Source organism: Diorhabda sublineata, chromosome X, assembly GCF_026230105.1.
Source record: "Diorhabda sublineata isolate icDioSubl1.1 chromosome X, icDioSubl1.1, whole genome shotgun sequence".
Classification (NCBI taxonomy): Eukaryota; Metazoa; Arthropoda; class Insecta; order Coleoptera; family Chrysomelidae; genus Diorhabda; species Diorhabda sublineata.
This window is the reverse complement of record NC_079485.1, coordinates 4,403,460-4,422,231: the sequence shown is the minus strand read 5'-3', so window position 1 is coordinate 4,422,231 and position 18,772 is coordinate 4,403,460. Positions and strand designations below refer to the sequence as shown.

The 18,772-nt window shown below is 30.6% G+C and overlaps 1 protein-coding gene across 5 annotated transcripts in view; it reads right to left on the bottom strand.

Annotated features, from left to right (window-relative positions):
- The window catches only part of LOC130450907 (insulin-like growth factor-binding protein complex acid labile subunit), a 220,711-nt gene that overhangs the window by 32,382 nt on the left and 169,557 nt on the right, over positions 1-18,772 (bottom strand). For 3 of the 5 annotated variants that reach the window (XM_056789619.1, XM_056789620.1, XM_056789623.1), the window contains one exon: positions 6,320-6,370. The exons of the other annotated variants lie outside the window; for them this stretch is intronic. In XM_056789619.1, the coding sequence (XP_056645597.1) occupies positions 6,320-6,370 (51 nt within the window). The remainder of the gene's footprint in view (positions 1-6,319; positions 6,371-18,772) is intronic. 5 annotated transcript variants of the gene reach the window in all.

Here is an 18,772-nt window from a genome sequence, read left to right as displayed (position 1 = left end):
ATTGAAATATATAACAAAGGAGGAAATGTCTGTGGATGTTTTTACTAATAAGAATAATGGATAGGTATCAAGTGATTATTTGACTAGTGATCAGCACTTCGTGTGGCTCTCAAGTGTGGATAAAAATATAAAATGTTTGTTCATGAAAAATCTGATTTCATTCAGTAGAAATTTTAATGTTATTCATATAGATTTCAAAGTATATAGTATACACAAATACAAAACTTGAAGATACAGTCACCAGTACAAATATAGTTTCATTATTATTAATTTATTTATTGATTTTTTATATACCCGTGCAGGAAACGTTGAACGTGACACTTCCAAATACTTTTCATTTAATGAGAATAATAATTATAGGAACTAACAAGCTTTTATACCCAATAAATTACTTTTTTTGATGTATCCGTGTTTGAAACGCCTAATAATGTGATTGGAATGTTACACAATTTCCTCATGACATACAAAGAAATGGTATAATAAGAAAAAACGTCCAGATATCCATAATATAAATAACATGTGACTAGAGCTCGATTTCCAAAATCCATAACAAAAATTAGACTGTCTAAAGACAACTTTCAACAATCCTTGTAAAAAACTTTTAAAAATGATAAGAAGTAAACGTATAAGAAATAATTTTGGAATGTAATGCTACACACAAAGACTTGTTTTGCTGCGATCTTGTATTAAAAGTATATATTTTTCCTAAACTATGTTCATGTAAATTAAAAAAGCTTAAACTTCACAATACGGTTATCTTACTAGGTATTTCCAAGTCAAGGAGACATTTATCTATATTAAATATATTAACAAGTTTAGCACGCCTTGGACCTCAAAATTTCTCATCTTTCAAAGTTGAAAGTTTAATATTATTTTAATTATTTCGTAATATTCTGTTCAATTTAGCATCCCGCGAATTACGATGTAACGACACTTAGTCTGTAAATTCGAGGAATTGGCAAGGTAGTTAAAATGTAAGTCGTTAGACTTTAAATTTATACAACCACTTTTTATCGTACTATTATGATATTGCTTTTGAAGTTGTGTACTATTTTCTTTGCGAAAGAGTTAATTTTCACACAAGCTTGGTATCGAAATTACACTGCAAAATGCATCATTCGGTTTAATCAACGAGTCACGATTTTGCCGTAATTTCGTTGACTAATGAGAGTATAAAACAAATAACACCACGGCGACTATATCACAGAGTCGGTAAATCAAAACAAAGAGAGAAAATGGCGTCAGAAGGAACTAGAAATTTTTAATTGCTTGTCTTTGATCGTAGGTAATAGGCAATAGCCTCACGGTTAAATGAATTATGGAGGAAACCTTACAATTGCGGGGATTATTTCAATTTGTTATCGTGAAATGGGTGCTTCATACATAAGCTTTCTCGTGTAAATTGATTTGTTCAAGCGTAAACAAAACATAATGAAAACATTTGAATATCATTAGTATTAAACTAGATAAGCGTGGCATTATTTTATATAAATAATCTATAGTTCCTAATAAAAGTATATTAATACATTTGTATAAACTTCAGTAATTCCTAAATGTTATTAGAGAAATTGGTATATCCAAGATAAATTAACAGAATATTTAGGTGTTATATTATTAAATACCGCTATTAACATCCATCGTAAAAAATTAAAGATTGAACCAATATACTTTCATTACAAATATTATGAATTAATTGTGAAAATTGAAAAATTGGAGTATCGAGCCATCATCATGTATCTGTATTTAAAAGGGTTAAGAGGTAAGCAGATTTACAAAGATACGCTTAATATCATTGGTGATCAATGTCCTTCGTATGCGACCGTGAAAAATTGGACTACAAGCTTCAGAAGATTTAAATTTTCCATTGAAGATGATGACTGATCGGGAATGCCAGTTTCTGTGTCAGTACCCGAAAATATCGATGCAGTTCATGACATGATTTTATCAATTCGTCGAATTGAATATTTCATACGAACGCGTTCATCAAATTTTCACGTCAATTTGGACATGAGAAAATTGTTGCAAAATGGATCCCCAAATGTTTGAATGTTGACCAAAAGTGTGCAAGGGTAGAATCATCGCGTTCGATTTGAAAAAGATGTAGACTTCTCAAACCGAATGGATTACTATGGATGAGACGATCCAGAAACAAAGCAAAAATCGATGGAACGGCGACACTCTGGTTCTCAAAGACCTAAGAAGTGTCGTGTCCAAAAATCTGCTGGAAAAGTACTTGCTTCAGTTTTTTGGGATTGCCATGAAGTAATCATGATTGATTTTTTGAATAAGGGTAGAACAATAACTGGAGATTACTATTCGACATTAATGACCACTCTACGGGAAAAAATTAAAGAGAAAAGACTCGGAAAGCTATCCAAAGTTGTTTTATTTTTGCAGGACAACGCCCCTGCATACAAATCTCATGTTGCCATGCAAAAAATTCGTGATTTGAATTACTAGAATACCTCCCTTAGTCACCAGATTTGGCTCCATCCGACTATCATCTCTTTCCTCAACTGAAAAAAAGGTTTAAAATGTCGTAAAGGTAATAAAAGCTGTGGAGGTCTGGTTTGCAGAGCAAGAAGAAACATTTTCTTTGAAAGGTGTAGAGACATAGAAGGTTCGCTGTAATAAATGTATCAAATTAAGAGGAGAATATGTTTAGTAATAGAATATTTTGACATTGAAATTTTGTTTGGTTCTATAGTAGGCTAAGAATTTTTCAATATATCCTCGTAAATAGCTCAAAAGTAATAAACTGTAATTTTTGGAATACATGAAACGAGTGAATGAAATGAATAGGAAGATTCAACTGGAGGAAATATTATTTTTTAGCTAAGTACTACTCAATGAAGAAGTAGACATTTGGTTAGGTCACAATTCAACTGTTTATAAATATAAATACGACTTTTCAGAATAAACATTATAATGTCAGTATCAACTTCCTTGATTATTCCAAAAAAATATTACATATAAATTGGGTTCATGAAATGATAACGAAAATAGATGTGGATAAGTTAATTCCTTAAATAACTTGTCATATGAAATATGATCATATACTAATATTGAATATTTCATTGTTTAACTCATAATTGTTTACTTTTTCTGATGTACACATATATAAGATACATATCTAGCCATTTTCAAAGCTAAAAATAAGTTCCCTAATTATTTAGGAGCATTTAAGAGAACTCTGCAAGTTGTAAAATCAATTGAAAATATCACCAAATAGTATTAAAAAATTATATTTGAGAGAATTATTAACTCACACTTGATTATATTCATAAGCCGACAATCTAAGTGCGTTCATTATTTTTCTTAAAAAATTTAATAATAAAATATCGTTTACATTACGTAGTAGCATAGTAATTTCACAAATTTATAAAAGGTAAAACAGAAGTGATACTAGTTGCTTCCATTGTTCAATAAAACATTTGAATATCTATATTAGAGGCAAAGTTTTTGCATTATAGTTAAAACTTCTGATAAGATCTGGAACGGTAAAATAAAGCAATAACTCTAATTATAGCAGCTATCTTTGACTACAATTAACGGTTAGTAAGATCATATCTATTTGAAAAGTATGAGTTTTATCCTAGCTACCGGATAAGACAACTAAATAGCAATCTGTTCAAGTGATCCCGCAGGGGTCTTAACTGTGACATCTAGTCTCGTAGGCTCGCATTGCCATTTCTATCCTTTATCCTTTAGAGATGGACATAAATCAATTATATTTTAACTATGGGAATAATCTTTCACGCGTTTGATATTACCGGAATGTGATAATCTCAGGAATCAATTTTATGAGTGATCATAATAAATATACCTTAGTTTATATTGTCTACCATGTGTTCCTATTATTCCTCACATTTTTCTCAGTATTATCATCTTTTTTAAATACACACGTCTCCCATCATTTCAAATTTAAGCCCTATAAATTATTGTATTTGCGGCCTGCATATTTCTTTCAATATTAACAATTAGTTTTTTCAGAACCCCGTTTTTTATGTTTCATGTTATTTTTTATCTGCTACTCTTTGATAATTTCTTGTCATTCAAATTTATAATAAATAAATAAATTGATTTAGTTTTCTGGGCAACGGAGGAACTCATGGAGAATTATATGTATATGTATATCTTTGTAATTTTGCGGATTAGATTAAACCAATCCCACCTCTAAATTTAATTCAGCAACTCCCGGCATTTGATGCCATTTGAATGGGTCCTGCGTTTCAGGAACTCATTGCCATCATTCGTAACTTTATTTTTGTTGTTTTTTCCTACGTCGTGAAAATTTACTTCGCCTGGATTACTGGATATTAATTATAACGGCCGACTAGATAATGCTAACTGCTTTGCCATCGTACGCGATTGTTTAAAATGAAATTAAGTAAGTCGGCTGGGAAATTAGCGAGTCGCTTTTATTTTGTATTTTTTGCGGATGGCAGCGTTGCTGTACTGTTAACGTGGTAATTAGGGAGCATTCTGTATGTTTAATTGCCATCTAGGGAATTTTGGACTTTTTTGTTGTACATCCATACTTTCAAATGGGTTTGTATTGTTAGATCTCCAGAGATTTTTTCAGTATATTACAATTGAAAACTCTTATTATTAATGTAAATTAGATAATCATTATACCTTAATTGGTTAAGAGATTTTCAAAAATAAAGTATGATTGGAGTATGTTTCTTATTAGGTTGGGATATACTACTTAAAAATAGAGCTAGCTGAAACAAACTATATTAAATGGAGAGATAGAGGCGGTCGGGAACAGCTGCGTTAGTATCATTCCCTGTCGTCAGCCATTTGACTGATGAACACTACACCAGGTTACAGAGAAATCGCAGAAAACGTAAATTTAAACATTTAAAAACGAAAATGTTTTTTGGCACGGTCAACTTATTTGATTCGGCAGCATTTGCTTCTGCGTTTTGAGTTAGTTCTTCATTACACTGATGTGGTACTCCACACTGTTTATAAACCAATTACCCTGATTTGTGAAGCATTTAATTTCGAAAAATATGTATCATGATGGGAGTTCGTTGTAGATGATTATTGAAGATACACATCCTTAGTTATGGCATTTAATAATCCATTGTCTTAGCTCTGGTAGGATGTGAGGGTGACACGTTCTCCTTCAGATATCCTCCAATAAATCATACTCACAAATGCCCAAATATGGTTACCGACATCAGTTCTCAAAGAAATATTTCTATCAAGCCATGTTTATCGACAATATCGTCAATTCTAGGTTACAAAAATTTTTGAAAAATACAAAAAATGGTAATGTGTGGAAGTCGTCACGGTATTTATTAGGTCTCCCTTAAAAACCGCCCAACACACTACATTCTGATACAGCCCACCACATTGTCACTTTAGGTGAGTTTTGTAGTCTGTTTTGAATAATTATGGGACTATTTTCAGTCCAGTAGCAAAAATGTTGTTCACTTATCTCGTTCGGTAAATCCACGATAAGCAACGGTCCAAACCTTAAACGCAAAATAGGTTGTGCTGCACCTGTTATCATGAAGTTATATCTCTCAAGGTTGTTTTGTATCCCATCACTTCAGCCAGTCCTGTAGAGAAGAGGAGGAGAAAATATTTTGCCTTTTCTGCCAATAATCAAGAAAAAACGTAAAGCTTCTCCAAGATCATCATACAATAATAATAATAATAATAATAATAATAATTTGAAGGAGCGTACTAAATATGACTTTTATTATTACATTAAATGTGACGTTACCGGCAAATTAGTCACTTCCATATAATATCGCTTCTAATGCTGAACTTTGATCGTCGAAGCGTAGTTCCGATTCGCTTGACGTTCTAATAGAAGCAGACGGTTCGGCCTGGAATTTTTTATTTGCCAAGTGAGTACGAAATACTACGGGAGAAAGAGTAATAACTATAACTATAAATCATGAATATTACCAAGAACAATGTGTTAATGAATGCTATTTTGAGAAAATTAATACGATATTGCATATATATATATCCGGCAATTCTCATACCACACACAAAGCGCAATATGTTGAAAACAGAATGATAAAGGAAATTTTACAAAGGTTATTTGTCCTTTAAGGACACGATTTATATGACGCTAAAATGGTAGACACTCGTAGATGAAAGTCACACTAGTATTTCTAATGAAGAATATTCTCAATATATTTTCCTTTGTCCCTCTTTTTTTATTTCTGTGTGTTTGAACTTCTTTTTAGCTTTAACTTTAACAATTTGTGATGAGCATGATAATACTCCTCCAACAACAAACCAGAAGCATACTTATATAATGAGTGGATCATAAAAAATAAACACTTACTGTTTTATTCAAGGGCGTTGAAATCAAATTTAATTTGATAGAAGAGGTAATCTGAAATAAATATGATATCATTAGCTAAATTCTAACAAAAATATGCGAGTAAATATTTTTTAAACAAAACTTGTAGCAGGATTATGTAAATATATTTCTAGAATAAATTCCAAATCTCATCACTTATTGCGTTAAAATGTAACATCAATATTGAATATTTAATACTCTCTATATATTTATGACATTGATTTTTGTGATAATAAAAATTTTGGTCTAAATGAAAGTTTTCAGATTTTCAACAGTAATTGTACGAAAATTGAGCAATAAAACAATATTGGGAATCGTTTGATGTTCAAATGAAATATTTTGAGGTACAAAATTTGTCATAAATGTATAAATCTAATTGAAAAATGTTTAATAGTACAAATTTCAAAAACGTTTACCAATTTTATATACTAAATGATGAATCTGCAGTTTAAGTTGGATCATTCAAAAATGGAAAATGTATAAGAAATATACAAAATACGTACTAAGTCAACTAATTTTTTCGAAATGATACACAAAGCAAACAAAATCAAAAAAAACATATGGCCCAATTCATTATTTGCCACATAGCTCGAAAAACTAGTACTATTCTACGAAAAAAATATATGATTGCGAATGACTAACGCATTGAGAAATGCTTGTTGGATCCACATGGTAGAAATATGGTGTACTTTCCATATTTTAGCTAACAGGCTATTAAATATATCAAAGCACGTATAGAAACAACGCGCTTCGAAATCTGATCTGAAATTGAAACTGCCTACACACACGCATTCGATTCTCGTATTCTTCGTTTATTGTATTATAATCCTTGAATAATTCAGTATTTAACATGCCGATGAGCGGTCTCTTAATATCAGCGAGTCCTGTTCTGCTATAGCATGTATCCTAGATTATCCCGTCTTCTCTTTTTGTATTTTTTGCGCCTGCCCTAGAGTATTCTCGAAAGTTTACGTCGTAAGAATTCAGTATGAGGAAGTACGTGAGCTTTTATTTTTTTGTTACGGAAAATTAAGTCTGAACGAGCCGCATGTGAATGTGTGTTCTGGTTAGGACAGAAGTTGAAAAATGCCTTTGCGTCCTATACAGTTTTTTCTTCGATATAAATCTTCCCAACGCTTTTTTCTGTCATATTTTTTCACAGGGTGACAATACGTAAAATTCAGTTAATTAATAAAATACACTATTCCATATTTATTACGTTAGTTCCAATTCATCATAATACAATATACGAAAAAAAAAAAATAGAAAACAGATCAACAAATAGATTACATGAAACTGTTTCAATAACGCAATAATCTAAAAATATTGGGATTTTGTAGTATTAACAGACTCATATTATAATAACAATGAAAACCCTGATCATAAACTAGATTATTTTGGTAGTAGAATAAATATACTACACAGTACTTATTATTATTTGTTTAGGGCTATTCTATAGACCAACAGCTATACATTTTTGAGCTCATTCTTCCTTATAGTTGGTTAAAAATGAATACCTGAGTATTGTTTATAGCCGGAAAAAACATAGCTTGAAAAGTATTGTAGTGACTCTTCTCCAAGAAATCACCGACTGATGTGTGAAGTAATTGATGATTAAGAGCGCCGTTTTGAGCTGTTTGACTGAACCTACAATTGGCTAAAACTACATAAGTTACATAACCTAATCCATATTCCAAACGCTTTGGTTAATGGCAACCAATAAAATTTCATTTTATTATAATTATGTTGATTGATAGGAATGTGGTCCTACTTAAAAATTCTTCAAGTTACATGAAAAAACATCTTGCTCTTATAGTGTCACCTTGTACGCTTCATTCACGAATATAAATCTTCTGAAATACTCTCTCCTGCGTTGTTTCATATGTCACCCGATAGGCCTTGAATAATCAGACGTAGGTACGTGACATGAAAGTGTATTTTGTAATACCAAAATAGCTAGTGTGCCTACTGTAAAATTAAAATGGTCAGTGTCACCGGGTAAACTATATTTTTCTTTTCAAAAGGTACGTTCCATCCTGTCATGACTACATTTTGAGAATTGAAAGGATCTACGTGTCTGGTATAATATAAATTCAGTTCTATCACCATGTATGTTTGTTTTGTTGATCATATGTTATATTATTGAATGAAATAGTTTTATAATATATAGAGTGGTCAATATGAAATGTCGATAATTAATGTTCACTTGTAAGAAATTCCGCATTCGGTTAACCTAACTTAACTAAACTTAAATATTCCTTAGATAAAACTCATACTTTCACATCAGCTTTCCAATATAAGAGTATACCTCTACATTGAAAGTCCGACCATCTTGAATAATTTCGAATCATACTAAATGTTGATATTTCCACCAGATACACAAGATTTTCCGCTCGAATCGACTTCTCATTGCGACGGGTTCTGGTAATTGTCCTTTGTCTAACCACTGATTTTCCGTGTTAGGGTTGCTTAGATAAATCCATATTTCTTTGCGTCTAATAAAACGATCATTTTGTGGCAGGACAACACACCTCTACTTGAAGTTTCGCTTGAATCTCTGTTAATTCGTGTAGCATCATTCGAAAACTTTTATAGATCTTATGATCTAATGATTTAAATTGACTATATAACGTTCAAGGGAGTCCAATAATCGTCGGATGATGGTTTTCTATTGCTTCCCATGAAACCTGAATATACCACGCAGAGGGACGACCTGGTAGAACGATCTCCACGATTACAATGACTCAAATAACGCTGTATCGTTTCACTCGTTAACTGTGTCTTATCATTCAATATCACTTATCTTCCTTGCTGCCACGGCTACTTTAAACTTTTGTTTCCAATAATGTCTTAACAATATATGAATTCCATATTGACCCACTCTATTTATAATAAAAAATTACTGCATAGTCTATAAACAAGGAATGATTAAAAGAAAGTGGAGCAATTGAACTCTTCATAGAATTAAAGACTAGTTACGACATTTTTAAATTGAGGGGTAGGAATTTTTACATATGAAAAGCGACATTACTTATGAGACACACAAAAAGTTTTATTCAATGATTAAATGTATTTATATTTACGGACATACTCCTAATGTGCCATATTCTATTTTGGAAATATAAAAACATACAGAAAGCTTTTCAGGAATGATATGTATTAGATTGTATTAATATATTCAATACTAACAATAATGTCCACTAATATATGAGCATGAGATATTAGAGAAGCACGTGTTCGTATTAATTTCGGCACAATCGATATGTTTATTCTCGAAATCCAGTTTCTAGTGTTGATTGGATGAACAGTGTTGTGAGGATCAGGAATTTTTGTTGAATATTAAGCAAATTATAAATACAATATATTTGAAAGTGTTAAAGTTAAATTAAGTTAAATTAAGATCGAAAACTTATGACCTTATTCTAATCAACATTGAGTATATAGTATCTAAGTGTATAGTTAAAAATCCCAAGCTTAATATTACTTATATTCTAGAGTTCATTACTCTGACATATGATAAATATACCGAATGATATATTATTACTGTAATAACTGTTAAAACTGTTTGAAAATCTTTCTCGAGGGGTGGCTGGCGACCCCCGAATAGATCGCAGCAGGAATCCAAAGGGTTCATGTTGCTTTAATTTAAATTAAAAGTTCATTAACAAAACTCTACAGTTGTCAGGTGATTCATCAATCTTTTCAGTTTTATTCTAAGCGTTTGCAGCAATCACAGTAGACGACAAACATTATTTAACAATGTAGCTACGTTTAGACAGTTGTTCAAGATTTATGTGTATATTCCTGTTTTAAGCTGGCAACCAATTTTGTAGAAAAATGGAACTGGTGCTACGTTAAACAGTGATGTTGCCGGAATTTTCAATTACTGTTCCATTTTATTTAGTGGTGAGGTTTAAATACTGGAATCGTTAACAGATGTCTCTTAAACATTACTTACACGCGAACATATTTTTAAAGCTTGTTTGGAAATATGAGATTAGATTACTTACGTTAGGTTTCGATTTTAACGATTTTTTGGTATGGAACTTGATTATTAAGAAGAATGTTACGATATATCACAATAGTATAATTATGAAAAAATATCCATTAAAGGTAGTTAAATTAAGAGGGTTCAGAAGCGCGCTGTCATCTTCTTAGACACCTAATTAATTAACCTTAAGCTATATGAAGATTTGTCAGAAATCTTATTAATATTCAAAGTTATATTAAATTGAATAAATGATAATGTTTTTGATCCAAACATCTTTGGATTAAAGAATACTTTTACCGAGTTTCATTTGGTTTATGTCATATTTATGTATCATGTTGACAATAATTTGGGGTTCTTATCTACGTATACCTGTGTTCCTGTATTTTAAGTCACGATTACATACTCTAGTTTTCTAACAAACTATTCAGGTGTCATTAATATTCCATTTCAAACAAGTTTATTGATAACTAACAGGATTCTTATATCTTCATTTTTTATAACATTATAATCTAACAGAACAGGTGTATACTAATGTTTTTCTTTCTTAACAAATATTTATTTCGAAACAAAATTCTATCTCTCCTATAATTAAAGTTGAAACTTTTTTGTTGATTAATATAAAAATTGGGATTGGGAAATATGTAATTTCGGTTTTAACATAGAATGTATTATTATATATTTTCAACACTAATTAATGATGTAGCTTCTGTTCTGATCGATGATCTTTTGTCACTTATCTGGTAAAACCATAATTCTAGTTCGACAGGGGTAAGGTCAGCATTGTACGGGGGATGCATAAAAAATTTCAACCAAATTTATTCTCGTGAGGAATCACTTGACATATATGTTTTCATGATCAATCCTAGCGGTTTTTTGTCGATATCCTGTTTCAATCGCGTCAGTTGTCAAACCTAATCCCAAAACAAATAAAAATCATCAAGTATAATAAGTTCTCCTACTTCGATGATAAAATGAGGTATTCGTTAGAATAATAGACTGATTCATGTCTTCCTGATTGTGGATAGATTTTTTCAAATATGAAAGTCATGTTATTTTCCTCCAGTCACTTCCAATATGAGTTACTTACTATAAGCTTTCCTTTGCGTGTGGTGTTTGAAATTCGATCGATAAACAATTTGTCAACTCCTTGAGTGTTTTTAAAACATACGTCTCATTCTTATTTTCTCCCACCTTTTCAGATATGGGACAAGGATTTCGGTTTCTTTCGCACTTAATCTTTCCATTCCTTCCTGTTGCCTGTTAATCTTTTCATTTGATGTAGGTCTTTTTTATCCCCTATCTTCCTTATTTGGTCTATTCACTCTCTTCTCGGTTCACCTCTTCTTGATATATTACTTTCTGATATCATCAGTTTCCATGTAAGACTTATTTTATTCTTTGTACTATCTCTTTATTTCTACATTTGTGCAATTTTGTTTCCCCCACTAGTTCTTCTTAGGCGTTTCATGTCAATTGTGATTATATTGGTTTATCAATATCTCAATTTTACTTGCATATTTCATTATTGAATTGTGGATCTTCATTTTCACTTCCATGTCTATATGTTAGTATGGTCCTGATTCGCGTGTAGCACAGTTTCATTGATTTATTGTCTTGGTTTGTTATTTCTACTTCTATCTTCACACAGTTTTAAGGTATTAATACGTCGTTACTCTTTTCAGCGATTCACCTAAATAGTAAATTTTTCCATTTTGTTTGCGAAATTTACCCATGTTTCGAAAGTAATTTGGTTGTCAGATGATCATTTTGTTTTTTTATGAATGCCGTTTTCCTGTTTGCTCGGTGAAGGTTAAGATTGTGAAATGGTTTACGAAAGGTTTCACTGCTCATACTGGGAATTACGTTATTTTCTCTGATTCCAACAAATATCTCGTTGACATTCCGAGTTTCCGTAATAAAATAAAAAAAATTTACTGTTCATCTTATTGTTTCGTTTGTAGTTTAATAGGTTTTTAGATTCTGTATTATTTATTTATAATGTAGAGTTTATATAGTGAGGTTTGCTGTAGTGAATAACTCGCATTACCAATAAAATTTCCGTTGGGGTGTTATCTGTTTATTCGCAAAAAACTCATGTCTGTATTTCGTTTCACGGCAATATTTCATTGAGTGTTTACTTAATCAGCATTTTGAGGAGGATTTGTGATAAACAAACAATGGTAGACCGCAATTTTCTGAAAGCACACGAATGAAATTATTAATTATCGCTTTTTTTTCAGGTACAGAGATGAATTAGTTGGTTATTCAATATTTTTCAAAATACATAAATAAAAAATATAAATAATCTAAGATATTTCCGAATGTATGGAATATCAACTCACTTATTTAAAACGAATAGTAATATTACTGATGATAGGATATGGATAGATAAGTTTATGATCTTTTCAAAAATGTTCAATTGACAAAGAAAAAAGTACCATATTATTATTAATTATTGTTCGTTTGCGTTGAGAGTAATCCTACACGAGTTTACTTAGCTCAATATTAGCATCTATTTATTCGATGCTATTTTTACTTGCGAGTAATTTAAAAAGAAAAAATATTCTCTTTCAGCTCCTTCAATAGCTGCTTTAGATTAAATTACGGGATTTTGAGGTTCTCCAAATTTTAACGAGATTTTATAATGTAAAAAAGGTCACGAGAAATTAGTAATTTAAAAGCGGTGGAAAACAATTTGTAAAACAGAGATGTACTACCCATTGTAAATTATTTTATGAAAATTCGGAGAAATATCTGACGCTTGACGATTGAACCAAATGAAAGTGTATAGGATTACTTAATCTAAATATAATGAATTGTGTCATTATCTGATATTTTCCTAGTTGAACCTTGGTTTGTAGATATTAATTGAAAATATTGAAACACCATCTTTTGCGTAAATTCTAGAGCTGGACATGTGAAAATGATAGAAATGTTTTTCATTCACTCTTTAGCAATATGAAAGTAATAATTAACGGGAAAATATTTTAACAAAACTGCAGAACGAAAAACAAACGCGTGTTAAAGGCAATTGAATAAACTACATCAAGAGATTTTTTAGGAGAACTAGCTGATTCGCTCATATATTTGAAACCACTAGATCAGTTTCCAACTTTTCACTGAAATGAAAATTGAGAGAACGGAAACATATATCAATACATAAAATTTATATTTTAGTAATATTCCCTAGAGTTTGAATTTTGCGACTAAAATTACATGACTGAAATAATCCATAACAAATTCCCGATGGAGAAGAATAAATCATAAATTTATGATTATTTAATAGGAAGTCTGAATACATTAATCGTACATAATACAATGTTTCATTTGATCGGAAATTATTCGTTCTCGTATTTTTATATTCAAGTATTCCTTTCTTCAAATAGTGATTGAACGTGTTCAATTGTGTCCCCAAATCTAAGCTACTGTGTACTAAAACAAGAAATAAGCTGAGTATGCAAAGTAAAGCTTTAGCCATCGATATAATCCACCATCTTACCGGGAAAAAAGAATCGGCAATTAAACTATTTTACAATGGCATTATTCTAGTTATTTGGCACGTTATCAAACAGATTTTGTTCTCGACTTTACGTGCCGGATTCAATTTATGCAAAGGACATTTTGATTTATACAATTCAATAGAGAGGATTTATTATTCTGCTCCAAAGAATTGGAAGTTAATAGGTAAATATATCACAAATTGAAGTGGAGAGAGACTAATAGAGTAAACAAACAATTAGATAGCTGTTAGTTAGATATATGTAAGGTTATTATTTATTTGACAGTTTCGGTTTTTTTTTTCATTTGCACGAAATACCCTTTTAAACCATTACTTCCGACCGTCCAAAATTCTAATTACAGTATCGATTTTATCAATTGTTGGCGATTCCAAATAATCTGTGAATGTTACTGTTACACTGATGGCAGTATTTGTGTACTTTGTAAGTGTCTTTAGAGTGATGATGGTGAAAAATAAAATATCAACGATGAAGAATGCAGAGCGCCTAGTTTAGGTATCCATGTTGTTTCTGTTTACAAATCAAATTATTTTTGGAAAAACGCTCTGATTCTTAAAGATATAATTTTTTTAAAAGGATCGAATCAAGTTAAAGAGCAGAGGTGTTAGATACTGCAACATTACTCAATCCGACTATCTTCTATTACAATTTTCAGCCTCCTTCTTTCGTCTCAATTCTCAAGATAGTTTGATAAACTTTCATTACTTTAAAACGAATTTAGAAATTGTGTAAAAAACATAATAAGTTTTTCTTTTATTTCGTACCATTTCCTCTATTTGATAGATTGCTTTTGGTTTTCTTATTTAGTTTTTTCTTGTTTTAAGCACTACTACTATTTTCGATACATATTCATTGGCCGAATCTCATTACAGTCCATACTAATTCAACTGTTTCTTTTTCATTTCATTAACTATTGAAATTTGCTTCATCATTTCTCTTATTTACTCGATTCTTATTTTGCCCCATTTCATTTGCTATTTTTCTTGAATATTTCATTTCAATGGTTTCAAGTGTTATTGCAGTGATGGTTACTAAATTATGTTTCTTGTGGCCTAATATATATTTTTAATTCATTCATCTCTTTAACCATATAAAAATAATATCTCAAATATACATTTGTTTTGTTAAGGTTAGAACTTAATAAAATGAGAGCCTCAATTGTTGTCGACGCCTATGTAGAATCGTGATTTCATGTACTGATAAACAGCTATTTGCTCAAATATAAACGATAAATCAAACAAAGAGGGTTAGGTTATATTAAATCTTGCGTTCACATCCTTAACATTTACTTAATATAAGGATTGCACATAAATTTCAGCTGTTGAAAGTTCACATTAATAGTTTAAAGTTTATGACATGAAAAAAGAAATGCAGATCTCCTTTACTTCAGGGTTTTATTGAACTATCTCGGTTAATCAACAAGTACCCTAGCTGTAAAAATGGTAACCTGCTATTTGAAATTCTGAAACCATTTTCTTATATAATTAAAACGTTCAAGACTATATAGTTAGTGATTTGAAATCTGAATGTATCTTTATTTCGCAGAACAATAGGAAAAACCACTTGTTTTCTCGAATAAAGATCATTTGGTTCACGAGCGGGTTCCGTAACAAGTGTCCTCGTTATATCTTTTTAATGAGGATTATTGAATAATCAATAAAGATGCAGCTTGTTTCCGTTTTTTCTTTAGTTATTCCTTGGTAGCTGGAGGATGATTTTACTTTTATATTTATTATTTCCACAATAAACAAGAAACATTCATCTAATTACTCTATTTATGCACTACTTTACAATCACAGTAATATAAACAATGAAAAATAAGTTGGGTTGAAAAACTGGGAGAATCACGTTACACCCAAAAGATATTTAAAACGGACTGTTCTGAAAGAGTCTCTTACAAAAGGCAAAAACTACGCTAATACTTTTAATAAATAATGAACTGGAAGTGGAAAAAAATGTTTCATTTTGTAGTCTACAAAGTATTTCTCTCCCATGAGACAAACAAATCTCCTGTGTTTTCTACGTTTCGACTGTTTCAACCCTAAAATATTAAATTGAGCTTTTGTATTTACAAATAGTAGAACCCAAACTTAAATATATTTAGAATATGTATGGAAAAGATACGATTTTTGTAACTCTTAGTAATTCTGCAATCGGAATTAGGTACATTTTAGAGGTTTAATTATTGTTATTATAGTTGTCGACGAAGAACGAAACGTCAAAAGAAATCGGTTTCCCCAGTAAACCTTTAAAAAGTTACAGAAAGAACATCGATAAGACTTTACTGTATTTTGTATATATATTTTAGAAATTAGAAAAGTTATACAAAATATTTCCAACTTGGTGTTGAATCTCTAATCTTTGGAGTATTCAATAAGAAGAAAGCTTAAATATTTTGATATAAATAATAGAAGTTTTGATCTTCTACTGAAGACATCATTTTGCATTTTTCTGTAACTCGAAAATATCAATATATAGTCGTTAGTCGTTAATACAGACTTCCGCTGATTTGTACTACTTTTAACGAGATTAATTTCTCAGATAGGTAACTAATGTCTCGAACTTAATAAGTTTCCTGTCGACAATATATCGTACATTATCTAATAAGACATAACTAGAGGAGCTGTTTTATAAATGAAAAAATAAATTTCTTTTTGATATTTAAACCTATCCTGAAATAATAACTTTAAATATAGAAGTGTCATGTTTATTTTCCTCCTTCTCAAATACAAACAGGTTTCTAGGGGAATCTAGCGAAAAAAATCATTCATTGGTCCATTGGTAGTGCAAACCAACAAAATATATGTTGTGGAAAATAGCTATCGGGCGGTGGGTGGTCCTCGATAACTTTTGAAAACTAAACATATAAATTTCAGCTTATTCATCACAATTGTTTTTATACTGTCACTATACACTTACGAATATTACTGTAAGCAATTAATTTTGCTTATATTTCAAATTCTTCGGATCAGATATTTTTAAATGAAAACAAATTATAATGTAGTCAGGTTCAACAACTCTTGTGCATGACACTGTTGCGTTATTTAGTTGTTTCCGTGCCCCAATCTCGTCTTTGATAAATGCCAGCCCGTATTTTTGCTGAACACGACCTGCATGTTTATATTGTTTATAATAATAACTCCAGCAATGTTTCACCACGGTGCTATGCTCGGGAGAGTTGAGTAAATAGGCGCCGGACGTGGAGTAAACTAAATCAAATAAAGAAAAACAGGATCAAAATGGGAGAAACAGAAATATACTGCCTTGAGTTTCCATAAATTTATTCCTTCAAATCAGAACTCTACCTATAAATTCTTGGTTATAAAAACATACCAATTTGTATGACTAAAACTCATTTCATATTTTTTAGATGAAGTTTAATGTTTTCGAAGTGTTTATTTATAAAAAGACGTTTTAGATGAATCCTGTATTTTTTACTAAAATTGTCGAATGAATGGATTGAGAAACATTTCAATTATCTAATGTTATTTTATTGTATAAAAACAAAAGTCAAATTTGAACGACTCAGAGTGTGCGATGATTGAACAGTTCATAATTTTTTCCACAAAACGTGAATTGTTCTGTATACCTTGTGCACTACAACTTAATGAGATGTTATTTTTCAAATTAGTTAGCACTTTAGTTATTAACATTATAAATTGCAAATATTAAATATATCAAATAGTTCTTTAGACTTTCTTTCTTTACAGACTCCAAAAAAACTGTTTAACATCACTAATTTTAAAATAATTAATTTTGAACACAAAAAATACAGTTTTTCCGCATAGAACTTAGTAATCTTTGAATTAAGCCAATACTATTAATTCGAATGATAACTTGCATTATACATTATTATTATACACTTCTGAAGAAAAAGATCTTTGTTCGTTTGATCTATTCTTTGAAGAAATCAGAATTCTTGTCCTTATGGTATTCCCCGGTGCGACTAGATTTAGAAATCAATATACCACCTTTAACAAAACCTTTTGATCTGCCTATGTGTACAATTATAAATCTGTGCTCCTTACCTGATGTGGAATCATTACCGAATTTTACATCAAATCAAATTATACACCAGCATTCCCAGTTTTCCAGGTTTATCAGCAGTTTCATTATAAATAATAAAGTACTTTTAAACCAAATATATATGAGAAAATAAATTATAAAGAATCACTTCACAATTTAATGAATGCAAAGCAATTTTTTCCGAACGCAGAATAAATTTTGCCATAACCACTCGACTAAATTCATTCGCATTCGTTCTTAATAGAAATAAATACTTGTGTATTTTACATCTTCTCCATAAGTCGACGAACTTCTTCCACCCAATTAGTTTTATTATTTTGTTTATGAACCAAATGATTTTATATCTTAAATACTGACAAGATAATAAATTCTCCCGTTTCAACTATAGATATTGTCAGCATATACAGAAAATAATGGTTTTGGAGAAAAATAACAACTCTATAATTCCAAAATAAGTGGCTCTACTTATTTCCTTCCATTTTCCATGTTACTGATAAGATTTATGTATTCCTTTATACAAGGCAGAAGGATAGAGGGTATCGATATAGAAAACTAATGAGCGAGAACCGAAAATTCGTTGATATTAAAGGGTAGAGATAAATTTTACGGATAGTGTATATAAATCATCGATAATTAATTTAATGTTCTCAACGTTCGAATATGTGTATGTGTATGTTCAAGGGAAATAATAGGAAATAGGTAATGAAGATGATTATTGTGGGATTATGACATATACCATAAGTAACCAAAAAATAATCACCAAAACACACATCTTCACACTATTCAACCCGATCCTTCTAAAATGCATCTCTTAATAAACGGAATATTCCTGAAGGAACTACCAGCCACCCAAGCCCTCTTCATCATGTTCGATAGGGTCGTTCTTTATTGCTGCTGTTC